Genomic DNA, 24,211 nt, shown 5'->3' on the forward strand with positions numbered 1-24,211 from the left:
TGGTGGTGGTGGTGGTGGTGGTGGTGGTGGTGGTGGTGGTGGTGGTGGTTTGTGGCTGTCTTAGTTACTTTTATATTCTGTAAAAAGACACCATGACAGAGACAACTTACATAAGATTTAATTGAGGCTAACAGTTTTCAGATGAGTCTGTGGTGAGCATGGTGGGAGCACAGCAGCAGGCAGGCAGGCAGGCCAACCTGGAGCTAGAGCAGTAGCTGAGAGTTTATATCTGACCCACAAACACAATTCAGAGAGAGAGTGCTAACTGGGAATGTCATAGGCTTTTGAAATTTACCCCCATGACATGCTATCCTTCCCGGACAGTTACACCAACTGGGGACCAAACATTCTAGTATTTGAGACTGTAAGGAGCATACTCATGGAAACCACCATATTGGCTTAATAATGTTTGCATTTCTAAAAGTTCAGTTTTATTTTTCCAAAATTTTATCTTCTCTCTTTTGAATTCTTCTTTCATAGCCCATATTGGCTTCCTTATTTCACTCACCTCTTTATTTGTATTCTTTTTGAATTAATTTAAGAAATTATTTGTATCCTCTATGATTTTGGTAAGCAGTCTTCTAATTATCCCTTTGACTTCTTTGTATGGGATTTCATCTGATCTGCTTCATTGAATTCACTGCTGTGGAATTAGTATTTTAAAAGGCATCATACTTCCTTGATTTTTTTCATGTGTCTCTTATTTATGTTTTGGGGTTTGTAGTGCATCTAGAGTTATTTAATTGGTCTGATTTTGGTATCAGTTTTATTCTTTCCTTTGAAGTATTTGTAATGTTCTAGTGGGACAAGATACAGTACAGTTTAGGAGCATAGTGCAGAAGCTAGACCTTCAGTCTGTGTGTTCAGGGAACTGGATGTGATCACCTGCTCTACTCTCACACTAGTACATTATGGGCAGAGCCAACTGCCATGTTAGATGGATACACTATGTGGATATTGTAGCAGTCAGTTTGATAGTTTTTCCATTCAGTAACTATGAGAGGGATGCAGGAAGAGAGTAGTGTTGTGTACTGAGATATTGTTAACTAAGGGTAGAAGTGGACAGAAGCAGGTTGAGTGAGGATAGGATTAGTGTTGCAGTAACTGAGAAAAATGTTAAGGGAGTTAAAATAAATGGAAAGGGGAAATCGGTGTCAACAGAATTTGAAGTGTCGGCTAGTACCCACAGAGCTTGGGAATTATTACGTCTTTGGACAGTTATTATTCAGAAGAAAAAAAAGAAGGAAATAAAGTTAGACTGAGGAGGAAAAGATATGAGTTGGACGTAGGGAAACTAGCAGTGAGTAAACAATAGAAACTCACAATGAACATAAAATCTTACCAGTTAATATACAAAATAAAACAAGGCCTTTAAGTGATATTTAAGTACAGATGAAGTTAAATAATTAAAACTAACATAAAAAGACAAGGTGAAATTAAAAGTCCAGTAGATTTTAGAGTGTGATTACACCAGACAGTGTTTCTTCCTCCAGGATAGTTTTGGATTCCTTCCCTCCATGTGATGTCTCATGAAGTCCACGATACTGAGGAAGGGAGGGCAGTGTGCAGTTGTGGTTTGCACATGTGAAAGCAGATTTGTGAGTGTGCAGTGCCCAGGGAAATCCAAGCAGATCATCGTTGAGTTGGGTTTCTGGCACAACACAGATCAGCAATGGGGTTTTCAGTTCCTATGCTGCTCCTCGTGTATGCATGAGAAGTCAGCCCTTCAGAATGCCCTGCAAGGCACTTCAGCAGCCACTGCCAAAGCCTCTGCTGATCAGCACCCACAGTGTACAGCCCTCTGTCCATGCCGCCACAGTCCCTGGTTCCAGTTTTACACAGCAGGTGTGCGGAGGAGGGGAGTGTGGAAATTCATGCTGATGATTCTTGCTGGCCACAAAGGAGGTCCTTATGAGTATCATGCTTCAGCTGCAGGCTCCATAGCCTACACTGATCACCTGCCTTTCTGCCCATGATGTATCCAGACATCTTGGTAGCACCTCTGCAATTATCCTTTCCCCAGCTCTTCAGGCAAGGTGATGGGGAAGAAGCAGAGTTTCTGGCAGTTCCCAGTAACCCAAGCTAGAATATCATCGTTAGGTTCCTCAGCCTTGAGGCACACCAATGGCATTGACCTTGCATCTCATTGTCAATAGTGAACGTGGACTTCAACCTTTGGTCTGCCCAGCTAACTGTTCTTACAGTGGGGACAGGCATGGGAAGAAAGGACAGACTTTCCTGGTAGTTCCCACTGACCTCACAAAGTCTCATCACAGCTGAGTGCAGGTCATGTTCCTTCCTCCTTCTGTAGCTCCTGCTTCCCTGCAGAGCTATCACCTACCATAATAAATTTGTTTTCAGCTGTTGTCTTGGGCAAGATGAAAACTATGGTTTATTATCTTGTTTTTCTCCAAGTCTCACTGATGGGACTTTGAATCCATCATCTTACTAGGGAAGTACTCAAGCCCAGATTCTTGCTTCTTAAAATTCTCAGTGCTTTAGCAATACCAAACTTCAAGTTTTATGGGCTGTACCATGAGAAGACTGACAAATAGTGCTATCTACCAGTGCCACCCAGGAATTAGGAAGGGCCACAATGAAAAACTTTGGAAGAGAATATAATATTCAGTTCAACACCAGGGCCTTTGCTTTCTGTGATCTGGGAGCCTTAGTTTTGCTTCTCTGCCTCCACATGGATCAGGTAGATTTCTTACGAATATAAGAGGTGTGTGTGTGTGTTTCAGAAATCCTAGTTTCTGACAGCTTTCCCTCCATGAAGTTCAGTTCTCTCTAAGTTAATATTTTCTTTTTCCTAGAATACTAGTCACATCTATCTGAAGTATAGTTATGAGTCTCACACACATACAGGTTTGAAGATGTATATAATAGTTTAGGTCTGTAAGACTCTATGTAGTTAATGACAAACAAAGCTGGAGGAATATCACATGCCAGCAGAAATCTCATCTCACACTGGAAACCAGTGTATGCATATGGCCAGGCTCAAGTTTGCAGCAGTCTCCATGAAGCTTAACATGATTCTCACAAGAATACCCTGATCATCTTCAGGTACTTTGTCCAGTTAACCAGAGGACCTCTCACAGTGCCCCCTACTGAAAGGTTCCACACCATCTTCCCTGGAGATGGAGACCAGCTTGCAACACATGAATGTGTTTTAGTAAACACTCAAACTACATCTAGACTACAACAGCCTTCCAACATACTGTAGCACACACTTCCATTGTTGATCTAAAACTACTCTATTCCTGGCAGTAGATGTACAGTTCCTAGCACTTTTGCATTGCCCAAATCATCCTTGTTTCAGTAGTCTTCTGGCTACACTTGTAAATAAATATTTTAAAAGTAGTACTTAAATGTCCATAAAATATGTACCTGAAGATAAACCAACCATCCAATTTTGTAATACAAAGTAGTGGAATTGAGAATAAATATTCCCATAAAGTTGAGTTTTGTTGCCCTCTAGTGGAGGTTTTATTGAAATGAAGTAGCCCAAAAGTCAGACTTTGGTCAAGTTTCAGAAAAATGATACAGTGCACACAGGCTAGCTTCGGTTTTGTTGTTGTTGTTGTTGTTGTTGTTGTTTTGGTTTGGTTTGGTTTGGTTTGGTTTGGTTTGGTTTGGTTTTTTTCGAGACAGGGTTTCTCTGTGTAGTTCTGGCTGTCCTGGAACTCACTCTGTAGACCAGGCTGGCCTGGAACCCAGAAATCTGCCTGTCTCTGCCTCCCAAGTGCTGGGATTAAAGGCATGCACCACCACCGCCCGGCGCTAGCTTTGAAACTAGGCTAGCTTACTTTACTGGTTATACTCTGATTCTGAAGTTGGTTGACCTCTAGGCCTACATCAGAACACTGAACTGTAATTTCCTTCCACCAAACAGCTCTTTCATTTATGTATCATCTGTGGCAATTTTTGCACTGTAATAACAATTGAATACTACAACCATGGCACATGTATGTATGCTTACAAAGATGAGGGGATTTACTCTGTTATCTTCCATGGGAAAATAGTGAAGTCTGACCTAAGTCAGTAAATTTTGTTGCTTCAGGTAAAACAATTAGCCATTTGTTTTCAGTTTTCAGTTATGAAGGGATTAACAAAATTATAATGCTAAGATTATATTATGTTTACTCTTGGTAAATCCAAAACAATCGTCTCAGAAACCATTAGAAATAATAGAAATAAAGTGATGTCATTTTCTAATGCTTAATGTGCAAAATTCAGGTGATTTCTTGTTTACAAACTGACTGTCTTGAAACTACAGTGGTGTCATATATCCTACTTTTCAGAGCAATGTAAATCTCTAGAGATGGGTGTAAAAGAAAAATGAGGGACCTAAATAAAGGCAATCTTAAGTTGTATTGCACAAGATTGAACAATTTCATTTCTTTGCTGAGGTGAAAAAAACACTTACAAGGAATTTTTTTATAATTTTGTGAAATTAAATAGTCTATTCAAAGGACTAAGGGAATTGTGTTAACCTTATGAAAAATTCTAAAATTTCTAGAAGAAAATCTGACTAATGTCAATACCTTGGGCAAAAATAGCTTTATGACCTCAACATACTAAGTTAAGGATATGCCTTGACCTTCCACAGAAAATTTAAAAATCAAATAATTAAAATATTTTTATAGTCTATTTAAAACAATAAATAAATAAATAAATAAATAAATAAATAAATAAAGTTCTGTTGAAAACAAAAGGAGTCTTTCTGGCCTGAAAAAGGTGTATCTCTGAGGAACAATGGAAGCCTGGCAGTACCTAAAATCTGTATTACTGTCATACAAGAGCAAGGCATCTGACTTGAGTCTTTGTTTTACTGGATCAGGCCAATAGGCCAGAAAATAGGGTATGTAGACATTAAAATCCAGAGAAGAGTAGCATTCCAAGATTAAACATGGATAGAAACTCCAAGAAAGTGACTTAGACTAGAAAAGGGGAAACTAGGAGACCGTGAAAAGAGCCTTATCGCTCTGAGGAATGAACGAGGGATGTGCCGCCACACAAGAGCAGATAGGCACAAACTAGTAAAGTGGCTGGATAGCCAAGGCAAGTAGAGCACTTGCCAAGTAAGCCACTGCCAAGAGTAGCCAAGTGGGTTAGAGGGTAAGTGTGAAGAAATTGTCTAGAATATAACACAACGGGTAGTAGAAAGGGAATCTGTAAAAATATATATATATATATATATATATATATATATATATATATATATATACAGACCATGAAGAACATTGTCAGAAGTTCTACTGTCTGTCTAATAAGCTTCCAGAAAGCTGAAGTTTGAACTCAGGAAAGGCCAGTGTTATATCTAAAGAAAAGGTTCCAGGAAAAAAATAGAAGATAGATGTGCTGCCCTTGAAGCACTAATGGCCAGGAATAGTTTTATACATTACAAAATAGTAAAGGAGTCTTCGCTTCCATGAGAAAATGTTTGTGCCATACATATTTCTAAGTGTAATGGCTAATATTGATTGTCAGCATGACAGGATCTGAACTGTCCTGGGAGGCAAATCTCTTGGCAGGTTTGTGAGGGGGTTTCTATTTCAGGTGAGCTGAGATAGGAGGACATACCCAACTAGGTGTCACAGTTCCCTATCTGGAAATCCCAGAACTGAGTGAAAAGGAAAGAGGGAACCAAGCATTAGCATTCTTCTTTGCTGTTCTGAGGATGTGATGTGACCAGATCCCTCAAGGGACAATCTCCATGCCTTCACCTCCTTTGAGCTGTGAGCCAGAATAAACACTTCCCACCTTAAATTGCTTCTTTCATAGCAGCAAGAAAACCAAACTAAACAAGTAACATATATGTTTTAAGAATTAAAATACATAGGTATATCACAGCTTCAAAATATCTTAAAGAAATTTAGAGCTTATTAAGGAAATTTCATGCCAAAACACTTCCTATGCAAAAATGATTATTATTATTTGACAATTTGACAACTGTATATGGAAGAAGACAAATGGTCTGAGTATTCCATTTTGAATCTGAAATTATGTATCTAGTCTTTCATCATCTAAGAGTGAAGATAAAATACTTTGACATGTATATGGGAACTCAAAACTGTTTTTCTCCTCAGGGACACTACTAACATTAAAGTGAGATCCTCTCAGGACAGTGTCTGGTCCAGGTCCTCATCCATTGAATTCAGACTAATTCCCGCCAATGACTCTACTGACCACTAGAGGGAACCAGTAGACCTACGCCATAATACGCTTGATGTTCATATTCTACATGGATTTCTGCATTAAAACGATTTCAACAATGAAACGATGCCTTAGAGACAAAATAGAAAATAATTCTTTCCCAAATCTGGGTAGAGAATTGACAGTTTTCATGGTACACAAAATTGCTAAGGGAAAACAGCAAAAACTGCTTTTAAAATCATGATTACATAAGATCTGAGTATAACATAGAAAATAATGCCTCCTGGAACTTAAAAGCATAACATTTGAATTCAAAATCTAGGGAAGAAAAAGAGACAAGAGAGGATCAGTGATTTTTCTAAAATTATTGGTGTGAAGAAGTCACATTCAGGACATATCTCTGGCTAATAAACCTTATATAGAGAGATCGTGTTTGTTGATAACATAAGTAACGTGAATAGAAACACTAACTTCAGGTCAAAATGTGGGATTTTTAGATCATTACATATGTTCTTCATCTCTGAAGTTGTTCATACATAAGTCAGATAATGTGGGTGACTCCAAAGCACTGAGCCTAGAATATCAGATCTCCCTTAAGACAGATTATTTTTACATTCCACTCATATACAGCAAATAGAATTAGTCTATTCTCCTTTGAATGGCCCCAGAAACTAAATTCCAGGAGTAGATGGATTGAACCTCTAACATGAGGAAGTGATAAGTTATAGAGAAACCACTAATATCTCCCAGAAAACACTCAAGAAGTATTTGGCAAATGAATGGTTTGATCTTTTTCTGGATTAGAGTATGTTCTCACTCAAAATAAAAAGCTATCCTAAACTAAAATTGGATGATAATAGGCTAGATTAAGGCATGAGAAGATCCAGTGAGATGGGGGCATAATCTGTGTCTTCCATTTCTGAATTCCCACTGTAAGCATAATAGGCTCTCTGATTACATTCTAGAGCAAGTTGTAAATTTATTACTCATATTATAAAGTAGGGATTATATACATTTCTGCATTTCTTCACCATAAAGAATGGTGTAAGTATTTAGTGTTTATTTTCTACAGGTTAAACTTTTTAATTTAAAAATATTTTACATATAGTATGTTTCAATCATATTCTCTTCTCCCCCCTCTAACTCCTCCAAGATCCTTCCCATTCAACTTCGTGTTTTATTTTCTAGTTCAACCAACTTACCTCTCTACCCCTCTCTTTCTCCCTCCCCCTCCCCATCCTCCTCTCCTCCCTCTCCCTTTTCCTTTTCTTCTCTCTCCCTCTCTCTCCTTCCTTCCCTCCTTCCTTCTATCCCCTCTCTCTCTCCTTACCTCTCTCTCCTCCCTCCCTCTATCCCTCCCTCTTCCTGCTCCAGAACAAAACCAAAGGTCAGAATAAACATAGCCACTGAGACATAATATCAAAACAGAAGGTACACACAAACCATAGAGCTGAATTTGTGTTGGCTGTCTGAGCATGGGGTCTGGAGTATGGTTGATAGACCTGACATACTCAATTATGTTTTTTAAAATTGCTTACTACGTTAAAAGCTCTTGTTGCCTTCTCTTTTCACTTAAAACATTATTGATGATATTGTGTATACATATACCCATGACATTGAATGGCTGCTAGTGGTAACATGAACACATGTGTTTGTTTCCTCTTCTTCCATAGGAGACTTATGACTCCAATCATGTATGCTGCCCGAGATGGTCATACTCAGGTTGTTGCTCTGCTTGTTGCTCATGGAGCAGAAGTTAATGCCCAGGATGAGAATGGTTATACTGTGAGAAATGCTTTTCAGTGTTGACTTCTATTTCTGAGACATTGATACTTTGCTATTATATCAAGAACCTACACAAATGCCTAGTGTGGTTTGGTTGATTTTACTGTCAAAGAGTTAAGAAAAGTAGTAGAGGGCTTGGGCTGGGTGACAACATTGTGATGGCCAGAGCTTACAGAGGAAGGGACTTTTTGACCCTTGATAAGAGGCTGTAACACACAACAAAACCAGGCCTCAGGAAAATGCACACAAATTCTTTCATAGAAAACATCTGTAGTGGCAGATAAGTTCTTTATTCCATGACATTGCTTAACTGTGTAAAACAGTGTTTGGTTCAGTAAAATCCATAAGTACAGCTGGACGAATGTTTACATTATATTGTGCAATGAGGCGAGTGCGTCACTCTGCTAATTAGCTATGCTCTCCTCTTTACTGTGCCATAAATACCGGTGAAAAGAGCTCTTATCTGTCTCACATGGAGCCTTTTTAAACAGTCTTCTTTCCCACACTTACAGGCCTTAACATGGGCAGCACGGCAGGGCCATAAAAATGTAATTCTGAAGTTGCTTGAACTTGGAGCTAATAAGATGCTACAGACAAAAGATGGCAGGACACCAAGCGAGATTGCAAAAAGAAACAAACATCTCGAGGTATTCACCTGTGAACTTTCTGTGTCATTGTTTTATCATGTAAATTTTTATGTTATTTGTCACAGTTCATAAGTGTAACAATAGATTTTGAACAATTATTAGTTACTTGAGTTTTTATTCTCTAAGCAGGTAATTAAACTTTGTTTTGTTAGAATATTCATCTTTTAAATCAAAGCACTGATATTACAGTCATTTAAGTGATATGAAGAGATAGTAATGCCTTATTCTGCCCCTAGACGTGACACTGGAATAGGCATACACTGCTTTGAGATGCACACTTAGGGTCTGTACAACGATACATACTCATGCTGCCTACTGCTGCAGCAAGGATTGCCTTACTACTTATAAATGATTGTCTAAATGCTTTATCTCATCTTGAAAATATTAATCACTAGCCATGATTTTTGAATTTCTGATTTGGTGTACTTTTATTATTATTTTAGGTTAAGGATGCGTTTACTTGATTTTACAAAAGGTTTTTACAGGATAAAGAGTTATAAATCTCTGAACCACTCACCTCTAGATAGAAAAAGTAATATGTTCACTTTCTTTTCAGTGTAAGGGATAATAATAATGTTAGCTATATTTGAATGACTGGGAACTCTTTGCAGATCTTCAACTTTCTTTCTCTGACTCTAAATCCATTGGAAGGAAAACTTCAGCAGCTAACCAAAGAAGAGACCATTTGTAAACTGTTGGCCACAGATTCTGATAAAGAAAAAGATCACATATTTAGGTAATATATTTGAGCTTAACAGAATGCATATAAAATGCATGTTTTATTACTTACAGTACATTTGGCAAGTTATATAGGATATGTGGTATTTTAAACTTTAATAAGCATTTTAAAATGCCGTTTAGAAATGTCTGGATTTTAGATGCCTTGTTCTCCAGAGTTTAGAAGAGTTTTATTTAGTTATTTACTTAACTAACTCTGACTTTAATATATATTTTTAGTAAAATATCAAATTTTACTTTAAAGAGTCTCAAGATTATATTTGTATTCAAACTTCTTTGTGTTAGAACTTGTTTTCTAGTTATTTTTAATCATCTCTCTGGTTTTATAAACTAAAAATTTGGAAGAACAAATATCTGTACTCTGTTGTTCAACACATGGCTACAAAACAATCTCTAGTTACTGCATTTGTAGTTACCATCTATTTTATGTTTATTGCATTGAAAGACATTTCTATTTGCATAATTTCATGGCAAATACATACTGATGAGTATTTAAATCTTAGGAAAGATGAGCTGGATATTACCACCCATGTTTTCCCTTTCTTTGCTTAAGAAACTTTGTTTTGGATTGGGAATGTAGTTCACTGCTTAGATTATGTGAAGCCCTGAGTTTAATTTCTCAGCTTTAGAAGGGAGGGGGAGAAAGAAAGAGGAAGTAGGAGGAGGGACAGAGAAGGGGACAGAGAGAGAACCTAGCTTGTTCCTTTGATGCAGCATTTAAATGTTCTGTGTAAGCTTATAAATAATTCTGCCTGGATTTGTTCTTACTCATTTCCATGCCTGCACTGAATAGACATACACATAAATTACTGTATATGTATAGTCTGTTCTGAAACTGATCTTGCTGTGATATGTTCTAGTCCTTATACAGCATTTGGAGATCTGGAAATATTTTTACATGGCCTTGGACTTGAACATATGACAGACTTATTAAAGGTAAGATTTTATATGAAACAGAGTGAGCTTTATATATGCATGTTTATATTTAGCATAACATGTTATATTTGAATATAATTAAACTTTATTCACAAGCATACCATTTATTTCTCCTTCATTTTTAGACTACCCTGTTTTAAATTTATAATAAGCACTTCAAAATTTTATTAACCTAGAAATTTATCAAAAACAAAATCTGTCTGGATTTCACAATTGCTGTCTTATAAATCTGTACAAATTTAAGCCCTATGTTTACAGTTGTTGCTTTTAGTGTGTTGAATACTAGAATCATGATTTTAAACCAGACAATCATATATCATATATTTTATCTGGCTATTAACTGAAATATGCTACTTAAATATTTTTTTTTCTCTAAGGACAAGTATACATTGTCCTGACAATTAGGTTAGATTATATACTAAGAACTGTATGTGTTTTAAGCATGCATTGTGGGGTTTGAGTAGATGGCAGTTGTTACCAGATAGATAAGGATATTGAAGCAAAGAACTTGTTTAAGACAAATTCTAAGAATATGAACATTGGTGCAGATATTTCAGAGTTGGATTCATTGTACAGTGCTAAAACTTCTATCTAAGAAAATCTTGGATCGAAACTCATGTTATTGATAGTTTAGTTTAATGCTGTCTGAAATTTAAATATTCATAAAATGTAATTTTTGCCAAGAAGTTTCTAGAACATTCATTCTCTTTTTTTCTAAGCAGACATGGGTGCTAGCCATTTTCTTTGATTCTGGGAACCTAGATACTGCATGATTTTGGGAGTATATACTATCTAACTAGTGATGTAAGTAGTTTAAGTTACATACTCTCTGAACACCCGAAAGGTATTTGAGAAAGCAGTTCAGTGACAACTTCCTTCCTGCTTTGCTGTGAGTTGTTCACACTGAATGGTGGTGAGATTTTTGTCTTTTGTGCAGGAAAGGGATATAACTTTAAGACACCTTCTGACTATGAAGAAAGACGAGCTTACAAAGGTTAGTATCACTTATAAAATGCAAGGTAGATCACTTGATGTTTTTAAATTTGCATATTCTTTTATTTTCTATTTTTAAAACTCTGGCTTTCTTGACTGATTTTTTTGTAGGTTCTTGGTTAGAAACAACAGTGTAGGTTTAGATTGTACCTCAGTATTAAGTTGCTTAAAACACACTTACAGACTTAGAGCATGGGCCTTCCTGTGCTGTATTGTTCTTAAATCTTAACTAGAACTGCTGCTCATTTGCAGATGGGAAATGGATTTGTAAAACAAGCTACTTTGAAGTAAAAGGTGACCTTTAATGTGGGCATAGACATCGTCTCCTAATTAGCATTGATTGGGTTGTCACAATCATTAATAATTTAAAGATAGGTGTGGGAAGTTTTAGAGGAACTTTTAAAATAAGGAGGTTATTTTAAAGTAATGATTTTGCTATATGAATGAGATACCTGAAATCCACACTATCACTAAAAACCAAAATAATATACTACTTAACTAAATCCTGGAAAGAAATTTACTTTAATATTGAAGGTAAAATGGTAAAAAAAAAAAAAATTGATTCTCACTTATCATTAATATCACCCTAAACAATATTTTGGAGGAAAGACTGTGTGTTTTAGAATGATAATATTTTAAATTATAATTAGTAATAGAACTTTGAGTTAATCACAGTTATCGTTTTGTGTTGTAAAATATGACTATAGTTAATTATAAACCTACCATTTAATGGTATAACTGTGTTGAGGTACAAGCAAATAATATATTTAAGTGCATTATTTTCTAATACTAGTCTATTTTACAAGATATAGATTCATCTATGAAATTACCCAAGTATAACTATCTTACTGGACCTTTCAATTATTTCTCCTTAGAATGGAATTACAAGTAGAGATCAACAGAAAATTTTGGCTGCTCTTAAGGAACTAGAAGTAGAAGAGATAAATTTTGGAAAATTACCTGAAGTGGCAAAGTTGGAAATCAGGTAAAATTGTCAGTTTACATTAATATTATTTACAACCAAGTATTCATTTTTAGTTTAGTGTCTGAGTATTTGACATAATGCTACTGTTTTCCCAAGAAAATGAGTTTTAGATATACAGTAGTCTGAACCAAGTGCATTTTATAAAGTTAATGTTTATAAAATTCTTTTACAAAAAAGCAAAACAGTGTATCTTGTTAACTTGCCTAGAAACAATTTGTACTTTTTTTCCTCGCATCTTGCTAAAATAGCTTCATGTAAATGATAGGACATTTTTCCTAGCATAGTTCTCAGGCCTTTTAAATCATGTTAGATGTCAAACTGAAAAGTATGGAACTGGAATCATGCTCCAGTTGGTTAAGAGCTTTCCATGCAAACAGGAGGCCCAGCATTCAGTCCCTAAACTAGTCAGTCTCCCCCAGACAAGCCAGGCATGTAATCCCAGTGCTGGGGAGGCAGAGGCAGGCAGAGCCGCAGAGGCAGGCAGAGCCTTAGAGCTCTGGCATAGCCTACTCAGTGAGTCCCAAGCCAGCAAGGTACCCTGTCTTAAAAGAACAAGATGGACAATACCTGAGGAACAATATCTGATGTTGCCCTCTGGCTTCCATATAAAGTATATATACACATACATATACACACAGACACTCACACAAATAAAAAGGAGAAAAGAAAATGTGGTAATATTTTCACAACAGCCACAAAGAAAACATTTCTTTTAGGTTCATCTTCATTTCAGCCTCACTATATAAGAATTGCATCTAAGTTTACAAGAGCCATTACTGAGTTTTTCTTTGTGCTTTACCTAGTTTTGGTGTTGGGGTGACAGCATTACAAAATGATTAGGAAATTACTATTCTCATCTCTCTTCTGGACGAGGTTGTAGAGACTAGTGTTGATTTTCTTTAAACATTTATACAGATTTCTCCACTGAAACAGTTTGACCTGGGATTACCTTAGGGTATGGTCTTCATCACAGTTGTGTCTTCTTCAGTAGTTACAGAGCTATTGAAGCTGTGGCCATTTATTTTCCCTTCATTTTTGTCATTTGTGGTTTTCAAAGACTGCTTCCATTCCTAAGTGGTTGAATTCACAAGCATACAGAGTTGGTGCTGCCCCTGCTATCCTTTTGATACCTGTGTACTCTATTATAATGTCTCTTTTCATTACCAATATTGATGTCACCCATTTTTATCTCTATTAGTCTTGTTAGAGGTTTATTCATTTTTAGATAGACATTCCTTTTAGCTTAATGTTTGTTTCCTTGTAGGGGTAGGGTTTATGCGTGGCACATGTGTATGTGGGAGCAAAGGACATCTTATGGGAATCAGTCCTCTCTGTCACCATGGAGGTCCTAGAGTTTGAACTCAGGTCATCAGGCTTGGTGGCCTGTGCCTTACCTGCTGAGCCATCTCAGCAGCCTCTAGGACCTTCTTTTTGTTTCATTTCTGTTTTTAATTTCATTAGCTTCTGCTGTTATCCTTATTGTTTCCTTCCTTTTGCCTGCTTTGAATTTATTTTTATATATTAATGAGATACAGGTCTAGTATTTTTTTCCTTCACTCCCTCCTTTCTTTTTGTGACATGATCTTCTGTAACCTAGGCTAGCCTCTGACCCTCAGCCTTCCTGCCTTAGCTTCCCAAGTGGAGGACTTCAGGTTCAAGCAACCTTTTGTTATCTAAGCACATGACCATTTGCATTTTCCCCTTACCATGGATGTAATTGAATGTCACAAAAAAATTAAATACATTGAGTTGTTATTTTCATAGACTTTTATATGTATTGTTTTCCTCAAGGCTTCCTATTTATTCACATATTGTCTAAATGATATACTTATCAATTGATTTATATGTATTTGGAAACTTCCCCATTGATTTCTAGTTTGACTCAGCATAGTAACTGAGTGATAGCTACAAAGAATAGATAGAATTTAAATATAGACTGGAAAACCTAAATTATATGATCAGCTACTAAGTTCATTTTGTAAATATTTTTGTATTTCAGTATTGCCTATGTTTAAGAATAAACACATAAATTTTTGAAATCCTAAATAAAACATAATTATTTCCCTTCCAACACCTTGGTAGTTTTGAACATATATTTAGCACTTCCATCAAATAACCGTCCCGTGAGGCTTTCTGTGCCATAAGAAGAATACTTACAAATGCCACACTGGCATCACTTACTTAGCTTTCTAAGTTTCACAGTGTAGCTGTGTCTCAAACAATTTTCTGTATAGTTTTAGAAATTCCTTCCAAGAAACTATTTGTATGATCCTGATTTCTCAAAACACAATATTAACTAGTCCACACTATAAACAGTCTTCCCATTGCCTTGCCTCTGTGTGACAGGAAGGACTTAAGGATTTGGTGTAATCATTTTTAGACAATACCAGAGCTCCTAAATATTTAAATGCATGATGGAGGATCTTAGTGTTTTTAAATCTGCAACCTTTCCTAAATATTTCTATTGATTCATCATTAATTCTATTAAGCAATATTCCAAGTTCGAGGTAACTAACTTGAAGATTGGAATCACCAGTGTTAGTTATTTTTATGGTAGTGGAATTGCCTATATGAACGTATTTGTAGGCTTTAATAGACCTAGAGAGTGTAGAATCATGAATGGCTCACTGATTAAAACTGTTGAATCTTTTAAAAAATAAAAATGTCAAGCACCTATTTCAGGAATTTGACCTTGTTATTAAATCACGGACTGTGTTTATATGATTGTAAAGACAAGGTTTTGCTTCCCATTTGTTCAAAGTCATCCTTTAGAGAAGAAATTAGTCATTAAGTCATAAGAAAACTAACAGCAGAAAAAGTTGAATTGATTGATTATAATCTCCTGATAATTTTATTTCAACAATTAATCCTTTGATTTATTTTAAGATACTTCTTGTGTGTATGTCAAATTTCTAAAATAACCTGTTACAAAGATTCACATATATCGTTCACTTACTTTTTATCCCTTGGCATGTTTGTAGCATTTAAAATTTAAATTTAAACAATGGTTTTGAACAAACTAATCAGCATTCTCACTTTCTCCTCAGGTGTTTTCTATGAGCTCTGAGGTACCTAAAATTCACTTGGATATGTCAAAGTGTCTCAGAACTAAGTTCATCAAGAAACTACTACATCTCAAAAATCTATATAGATCTAATGTTTTATGTAAAATTTACTCTTCTTGTCTGTTATTTCTAAACATTTTTAAATTGAGATTTCTAAATAACAGCAGAGAAACGGTTGGCTTAGATTGCATAAGCATGGTTTTTCTATTATTAACATTATTTTGAAACTTAATATCATGAAAAAATATTTACAATATGTTAAAGGCACAGTGTAAACTGGCATATTAAATATAATATTAGTTGTAGAAATACTGGAAGAAACTATAAGAAAATATCCTGGCAGAAAATAGTACCACTTCTTATCTTTGGGTGGTTTGTTTGTTTACTTTCAGTTATTTCTCAAGTATATGGTGCTTCTGTTTATAATCTATTAATCATAGATTAAATTTTATATTAATACTAGACTTTAAAATTTTGAGATATAGCATATCTTGCTTATAAATGTTAAACATCAGCCATGGTAAAGTGGGCATGATGATCGTTTTTATCATTGAGGACCTGCAGTGGCTTTGCCATTGTTCTGAGAACAGACTAGAGGGCATGCCTCTTCATAGCAAGAGAGGAGAGGTGGTACTGACACCCAGCAGAGGCAGTCAGCAGCCCCATAAGTTCAGAGGAATAGGAAGTTTGCTGTGAGAGCATGTCTCTAGGAATGTCAGAAGACATACCCATAGAATCTCACAGACAAGGCTGCCCCTAAGCATGAGCTAAATAAGGACGACACCAATACACATGTTAATGTGGATGGGGAAGGTTCCTGAGGTCTCAACCTGCCAAAAGAACTGCAGGCAGCTATGAATGCTGAGCAGAAGAGAAATAGCCTTCCTAATTTTTATCCAGAACGAAATGGTCACCCCTAAAAACATATACAATCAACTAACACACAGACTGAGCAGGTTGTATATAAGTAGAAATATATATGCATGTGTGTGTACATAACAATACTTAATGAAGAAAACGGCCATAAATTTGAGAGAAAGCAAGGAAGAGTATATGAAAGGGTTTGGGGGGGAAGGAAGGGAAAATTGTGTAATTACATTATAATCTTTTGTTGCACAGTCTTATGTGCCAAAGTAGATCAATTTGTGTGTCACTGGGGAGTAAAGTTTTCTCTGAAAAGATGAACATAGTTCACACAGACACACACACACACACACAGAAAGAGAGAGAGAGAAAGAGAGAGAGAGAGAGAGAGAGAGGAATTTGATCAAATAATTCATTTTTCCATACCTTTGCCATGTCACATTTGCTTCTTTAGAATTCTTTAAATGCAAACCAATTGCTAGGGCTGCATGCAAAGCTCTATAGGTTGTATATTGTACTGCAGTGATAGGAGATACCATACATATACTATGTAACATGATGGTACCCACTGGAGCTGTGATTTATATAACTTATCTATTGCTATTCAGTGGCTCTGAAAATTATATGTCAAAATAAAGGCTTATGTTTTCTTCTCATTTAGTATCTTAGTTACTTTAATATTGTTATGATAAGACACTGTGGTAGTATAGAAATGCCCCCCCCAAGGGAGTAGAACTGTTTGAAAAGATTATACATGTGGCATTGGAGTGGGTTTTGAGGATTTTAAAGCCCACACCAGGCCCATTGTTTCTCCCTTTGCCTATGGATCAGGATGTAGAACCTTCCAGTTCCTTCTTCAGAACCATATCTGCCTGTGTGCCACCTTGCTCCTTACCATAATAATGGACCAACCTCTGAGACTATATGTAAGTGCCCAAATTAAATGCTTTCTTCAGTTAGAGTTGTCTTGATCATGGTGTCTCCTCACAGTAATAGGACAGTGACTAAGATAGGTACCATGACCATGGAAACCTATAAAAGAAAGTGTTTAATTTGGGCTTATGGTTTCAGACAGAGTCCCTGCGAGCAGGACAAGGACAGGAAGGTAGCAAATCCTGAGAGCTTACATCTTCATCCTTGAGTAGGAATGGCACTAGTCTTTTTAAACCTCAAAGCCTGTCTCCAGCAATACTCCTCCAACAAGGCCACATCCCTTTAGTCTTCCAAGATCTACCATACGGGCCTATGGAGGAGATTCTCATGCAAACTACCACATTTAATAAGACTAACTTTGCAAGTGATACGTACTTACTGTCTTCAGAATAAGTGCTGATAAGTTTATGTTAAGATAACCTGTTGAGTACTTATTGATAGTAATCAAAATCCAAGTATCAGAAGAGCACTAAACTCTAAGTTACATGTGTACTGTGTGCAGATATTACATAGACAAAAATCAACACAGGTAGCTATTTTCAGACACACCAGAATGGCATCAGATCCCATTTATAGATGGTTAGGAGCCACCATATGGTTACTGGGAATTGAACTCAGGACTTCTGGAAGAGTAGTCAGTGCTCTTCTCCAGTGAGCTATTAGTGTCTGTCACCTCAGACACTGATGAGAAATAAAACAAATAACTCATGTAAAAATAATTAATTCATTATCGTCCATGATTGATACTCTAATATTGGTTCTTTAATCTTCCTTTTTGTGTGTATATCTTCAAATATTATCTATGTGTCTATATCTCATCTTGAAATTTGAGATTCTTGGAGCAAAGGCCTTAACTCAGTGACAGACGTTGTCCAGCAAATGCAAAGTCCAGGGTTCGATTTTCATACCGCAAAATCTATGTAATAAATAGGGAGTCATAAAGGAATTAAACATTCTTGGGGCTAAAGACTTGGTTTTCTCTTACATTTAATGCATGTTTTAGTTCCAAATACATATTAAATAGTAAATAATTTTTTTAAATCTCTTTAAATTTATAGGCAGATAGATAGAATAATGTAAATTACTTGTAACTGGTTCCTGTGGTTTCCTTCCTTTAGTGGTGATGAGTTCCTCAACTTTCTTTTGAAATTAAATAAGCAGTGTGGCCATTTGATCACAGCTGTGCAGAACATCATTACTGAGTTACCCGTAAATTCCCACAAGGTATGTATGTAAGAGTTGTTCTGTGGAAACTGTGGGTGTGGAGGAGCAGGCTATATAAGCTCAGGAGGCAGTTCTGATACCATGAGTTCTGTCGGTGGTTCAGCATGAGGTCTGAAGTGGTACATTGAAATATTCTCTTCTACATTTAGTTGATCATAGAACCTTCAACCCTCAGCGTCAAGCAAAGGGTAAGGCAAGCCAAAATCTAAACTGATCTCTGTATTGAACTTATTGTTTGTTGTTAGTGATGATTTAATTGATTAAAATAAAAACTGTTAAGAGACCCAAGTGAAAAATGAAACAAAACAACATGTTGAATGCTGATTAAAAATTTTATTGACAGAAACTCTTTCTTAACCAAGGAAATTGTAAATAGATACTGACTTGTAAAAGCAGATGTTTTGAATTTTTGTTTTGCCTATTTGTCCATACTAGAGACTCTATAATGAACATTTTTAAACAACTTTGTTTTCCTTGGTTAATATATAGTACTGCTCTAAGAATCATGTCAGTTTTTAAATTTTTGAAAAATTATTCACCACAAATATTACTAATATTTCTACACATAAATATGTACTTAGGAAACTTGTATAGCAAGCTAATTCAACTATTTGTACAAAATTACTGACATATTTTTGTTACCAAGATTTATTCTGAACAAAAAAGTCAATTATATAATTTAATCTTTTAGAGTATCTGATAATCTTTGTGCGTGTAAATTATGAAAGGCTAGTTCTACTTTTTTGATGTAACTTTTGGAAATATCAACAGATAGTACTGGAGTGGGCTTCTCCCAGAAGTTTTACTTCAGTTTGTGAAGAACTGGTTAGTAATGTTGAAGATTTGAATGAAGAGGTCTGCAGACTGAAGGAGTTGATTCAGAAGGTATATCTATACAGTTAATATTAACATTCTTGCAAATGGGGGAAAACTTTCACAGCAAGATGTTGGAAAGTGAAGCAGTTTCAACAAAGACAGCCAGTAGGACATATGAAGGATTGGTAAAAGGAGAGTTTCCCAAGGGAGAGGGGTACATAAAGGAATTGTTGGGCACTAAAGAAGGATATGCTGAAAGGACATGTGCTCCTCATCTTTCTCTTTAGCAACCCGATGACAGTCTTTGTAGAGTTCACTAAACATAGCCTCCTGGGAAACAGCTTTACAGCCCCTTTCAAACAGTCTGGCCAGATGGCCATGGACCATAAAATAGTGATACCTTTGGTTAGAGTTTATTCCAAACCTGTATGTGCCATACGTGTCCTATACTAGGCCAACACTTTAATAATTGTAGTATGTTTATTTTCTATAATTCAAGGTATATTCTATATTCTATAATTCAGGTTGGAGCATAATTCAGGGGTAGAGTGTTTGCTTAGCACATGCCAGACCCTTAGTTCAGTCCTCACCACTGAAAAAATAATGTGAACCCAATGGAAAATAATTGAAAACATTTATTCACTTGTTAAAGATAGAAATTACACTATTACTTATAACTTTATAAATGCAAAAAGGGCAAATGAAATGCTGACTAGCTCTGCTAATGAGGTAAGATTGGCAATGAAGTATTAGTCCTATTGGCCAGACTCTAGATCATGTTTTATAATTAACTGTTTGTAGAATGTGAACATTCTTTATTGTCTTTATATTCATATAGGAGCAGCATATGTCTGGATTTAAAGGCAGATTGTTTTTCCACTTTTAAAAATGTCTATACCAACATGCAGACTGATGAAATAGCCTTTACTGAAGCTAGAAAATAAAGGGAAAGACACTCTGAGTTTCTGTTAAAAAAAAAATCACCTCTGAGTCTCTGTTGATTTACTAAATAAATTTGTTGTCTGCAAAACTATTGTGACACATCCAATTTTTATAGTTTCAGCTTAAGATTCATTTAATATATTCTCAAATATTTTATCAAAAGAATTTGAGAGCAAACTTTATGTTCAAGGTAATTTGTCATCTCCCTTAAAATATATTTAATCAACAGAAGCCTTTTAATCCTAGAACCAAGTTGTGAAGCAAATTCTGTATTAGTGGAAGGAGGGTGCTTGAAACAGGAAGAGAAGTGGTGCTGGTGCATTTCAGCGTTAGAAACAAGTCAGCTCCCTCAGTGGAAGAGGGGCAGTAGGAGTTGTGTTCTGTATGGCGCTCATCCATTCACCAGATTCTGAGACAGCCTCCACAAGCTCAGCAGAGCCTGAGCTTGCTGACTGCACAGACCAGGAGAGCCGCATGCATCCTTGCTTCCTCCTTCACAGCTGGAACTGAAGGAAAGAGGACAGAATTTTACTCAGCATGACATTCTTCTTGAAAATTCACAGAAAAGTAGAAGATGTGTGTATAGAAACTTCTTTGAAAGCATCACTTTACATGTAGGGCATTCCTAAAAACACATTTGTGGCAGGAATGACTACTAATTTGGTTTTTCAAACTAAACCCTGAATGTAGTGTGGCAATGAGATGGAGTTAGAGAGAACCAAAGTATAGTGTGTCAGAAAAATAAAGAAGCATTACTTTAAAACTTCCTGGACTTAAAACATGATATGATTAGCTATCATAGTATTTCATTTAATAATATAGGCCTGTGAAAAGAACTGTCATCTTTTTTTTTTTTTTTTACTACATAGGTAGTATTTTTTCTGTGACCCTTCTTGACCAAGAATTCAAATTTTCTATGTAAAAACTAGCCTGGAAATATGTTAATTGGCCTATAACAATAGCAAGTATAGTTCTTTATTCAGAAAAGTATTATTTTGAGTAAGTGAATACACTGATTTTTCTAAATTAGCCTTAAATGGACAGTTTTAGTTGTAATGAGATTTTACTCAGAAAATCTGGAAGGCTTCCATCATGGGGACTATATTGTCATGCTTACAAAGTTTTAATAGTTTAAAATTTACTAATAGGAACTTTGCAAAGAAATATACAAGGTATCACAGATAAGCATTGAGGTAACAAACCAAGGCTAGGAGAGGTCAAGGCTAGCCTCTAACACCACATCATTCTCTTTCAAACCAACACACTGACAGCTCCTGTCAGAAAAGGTCATTGTTTAATAAGGGAATGCCTGTCTCAGGATTCAGTAAATGGAGCATCAGTGTCAAAAAAGAATCTGTTGCTGAATGAAGCCATTTGGAAGTTAAACCAGGATTACAGTCTTAATGAGATTAGCATCAGAGTCCATTTTTGTACTATAAATTTGAAATTAATTTTGCAGACTTCTAAAATTAAATATTTACACTGTAGAATTTCAAAGACATTATTCCTACTATTGTTGAAAATATTTCTATCGTCACTCCAGCTCAGGATGTTTCTAGTAAATATCACTCTATGAATGTGTCCAGTTCTTTTTATCTTTTAAAGATCTTTTGCTCTCTGCTTATTCTCTCTCTCTTGACCCACTGCAGCAGCTACCTCACCAGTTCCTCCCGACCCCCTGCTGACACACACACTGCTGGGAGGCCTCTTCACAAAACAAGTCTCTGTGGAAGTTTAGAAGCAGTCTAGGAAGTCAACTTTCACTGCTGAAAAGTGCTTGGACATATTCCTGCAGTTCCAATGCACTGTCTTGTGATTTTTGCTAAACTTCTGTTACAGACCTGCTATAAGAATGCCTCAGTCTTTTATGGTATACTAACTGAATTTAATTTAAAAGGAAATAAACCAATTGTTTTAATCTCATAGATAAATGAGAAACTTTAGGTTGAAATGAAAGGAACATTGTCTCATGACATTACAAACACCTCTTTAAGTGTGATCATCTATAAAATTATTATTAATCTAAAAGTAATAATCATCTATAAAAGACACAGATAAAGACACACATGTGTCACTTTAAATCTGTCGTGAGGTTTTCAGTTCCTTCTAAAACTAGTGAATTACTATGAACTTCTTGTTTCAAAACAAATGTTTTCATTTCAGTATGTTATCTACTAACTCTTGTTTTCAATTCTAATAATTAGATGCAGAATGAACGGGAAAATGATCCAACTCATATCCCACTAGTAGAAGAGGTATCTACATGGAAGACTCGAATTTTGAAGAGGTCAGCAGTTACAGTATGTGGATTCGGGCTGCTGCTTTTCATCGGCAAGCTAACTTTCCAGAGAAAATAATACTAATATCTATTTAAGTTATATATGTACATCTTATTCAAAGTGTCCTAGCATTGCTTTTAATCATTTGTGGTACAACATAGCTTTATTTCCTTGCCTATACTCCATATGAAAAATTATGATAATATAAAGTATAGGTTTTTCTTTAGAAAGTGACTTCAGTTTGAATTATATAGTTTTATTATATTTTTATGTTCATTTCAATCAAGAAATAAATTATGGCCAATTCTTTCATTTAAACCTGACTAAATCACATGCAAAATAAATGTTTGGTATTCTTTACATTCAGAGAAAGTGTGCTCATTTGTCATAAAGAAAAGCTTAGAGTATTTATGAGGAGTTCATAAATTGATATTCCTTTTGGGCCTTACTTCCTTTGATTACTATATAGTAAAGATCATCTTACTTTTTTATTTATATGACTTTGCTAGGAAAATTACTAATTAGTAATTTTGAAAGTGTCAGAAAGCAAAGTGTTAGAGAAAGCAATAGTAAAATATGAAAATCTTTATAAGTAATTTGAAAAAGTATTTTAAATGCAGAATACAAAGAAAATTAAGAAATAATATATAAGGCACAAAATATATTAGCATTTTATGTGTTTTTGCTAAATATTCTATATATAATATTTTAGAGATACTATGAAAGTAAGTGGCATTTGGTATATAATTTCTCATCTCTAAGAGTAAATTTTATTTTTTGAAATGTAATACTGGTATTCAAATTTTAAAAGTGAGATTAAATATAAGGCAGGTCCCACTTAGCATGGTATTCAAGTTCTGGTTGATTTGATGCTGTACTGAAAACAGCAGTTGTCTACAGTTAAGAGCCAACAGCAAAGAAGGGGAAGACGTGCAGGATGATAGAAGAGCACAGGACTATGAGTAGCAGCCTCTGCCTGTTCATCCCAGAGCTGCAGGACTCACTGCCATTCTGCAGAGGTGCTCATCTGGGTACCACTGAAGTAAGAACACAGTGAAGGCTGGCTAACACATCAACAACTGTTACAGCAATGCATACTTTTTTGTGATATCATCTACTTAAGCAAGTTCAAGAAATAGATAGAAATATGGAAGTTTTTTAAGTGCACACTTAAACAAGAAGTCATTTGCTATATGTTATTTTTATTTTCCTTTTACAAAATAAACTTAAAGAAAGAAGAATATAGGCATCCTACAAGATTAACCACTTGGTCTTTTACTTCAGAGCACTTGAAAGAAATGTTCTCTCTTATGGTGACATGAGTGACTACTCTTCTTAACAAAAATCAAGCTCAATACTCAGCTGTCACATGTGAAAATTTTATATTGTTTGCTTTCCAAAAGGGTTTGTTGTAAAGTCCTTTACAATACTCAGAACTCTGCCCCTGTGCTCTCCAAATGTGAGGAAATGATACTACTCATTTAGCTGCAGTTATGACTTCTGAAAGCATTATTCCTGCAGTGATACTGTCTTAGAGTTTGATTTCCAGATTACAGACTAAAAATAATTTGGTCATTCTGTATTTATAGAAATTATTCCTCTGGGTAAAGTGTCAATAGAATTAATAAAGATTTCCTTATGATGTAAACTCAGTTGATATCTGGAGTGTAGTCCCTTCCTACCCTGATAAGTTGACTTTATTATGAGCTTGTGGGAGTAGAACTAATTGGAATAGGTAACTAACTCAAGTGCCTCCTTCCTTCCAGCACAGAGATAGGTGCTGTCATTGGAAGCTATTTTAATTAGCCTGAATCAGAAAGTATTCCTGTCTTTGGAACCATCGTA

At 35.6% G+C, this 24,211-nt stretch overlaps 1 protein-coding gene across 2 annotated transcripts in view; it reads left to right on the forward strand.

The window, feature by feature from the left end:
• Asz1 (ankyrin repeat, SAM and basic leucine zipper domain containing 1) overlaps nt 1-22,733 on the forward strand; it is a 43,425-nt gene extending 20,692 nt beyond the window's left edge. Inside the window, exons 5-13 of one of the 2 annotated variants that reach the window (XM_028778441.1) lie at nt 7,833-7,944; nt 8,457-8,591; nt 9,203-9,327; nt 10,190-10,265; nt 11,203-11,259; nt 12,134-12,243; nt 18,224-18,329; nt 19,101-19,214; nt 22,292-22,733. In XM_028778441.1, coding sequence (XP_028634274.1) covers nt 7,833-7,944; nt 8,457-8,591; nt 9,203-9,327; nt 10,190-10,265; nt 11,203-11,259; nt 12,134-12,243; nt 18,224-18,329; nt 19,101-19,214; nt 22,292-22,444 — 988 coding nt within the window. In that variant the 3' untranslated portion in view covers nt 22,445-22,733. Of the gene's footprint in view, nt 1-7,832; nt 7,945-8,456; nt 8,592-9,202; nt 9,328-10,189; nt 10,266-11,202; nt 11,260-12,133; nt 12,244-18,223; nt 18,338-19,100; nt 19,215-22,291 lie in introns of both variants that reach the window. The other variant, XM_028778442.1, reaches the window with a different exon arrangement.
• The last annotated feature ends 1,478 nt before the right edge of the window (nt 22,734-24,211 follow it).

This window comes from Grammomys surdaster, unplaced genomic scaffold, assembly GCF_004785775.1.
Source record: "Grammomys surdaster isolate TR1022 unplaced genomic scaffold, NIH_TR_1.0 335, whole genome shotgun sequence".
Lineage (NCBI taxonomy): Eukaryota > Metazoa > Chordata > Mammalia > Rodentia > Muridae > Grammomys > Grammomys surdaster.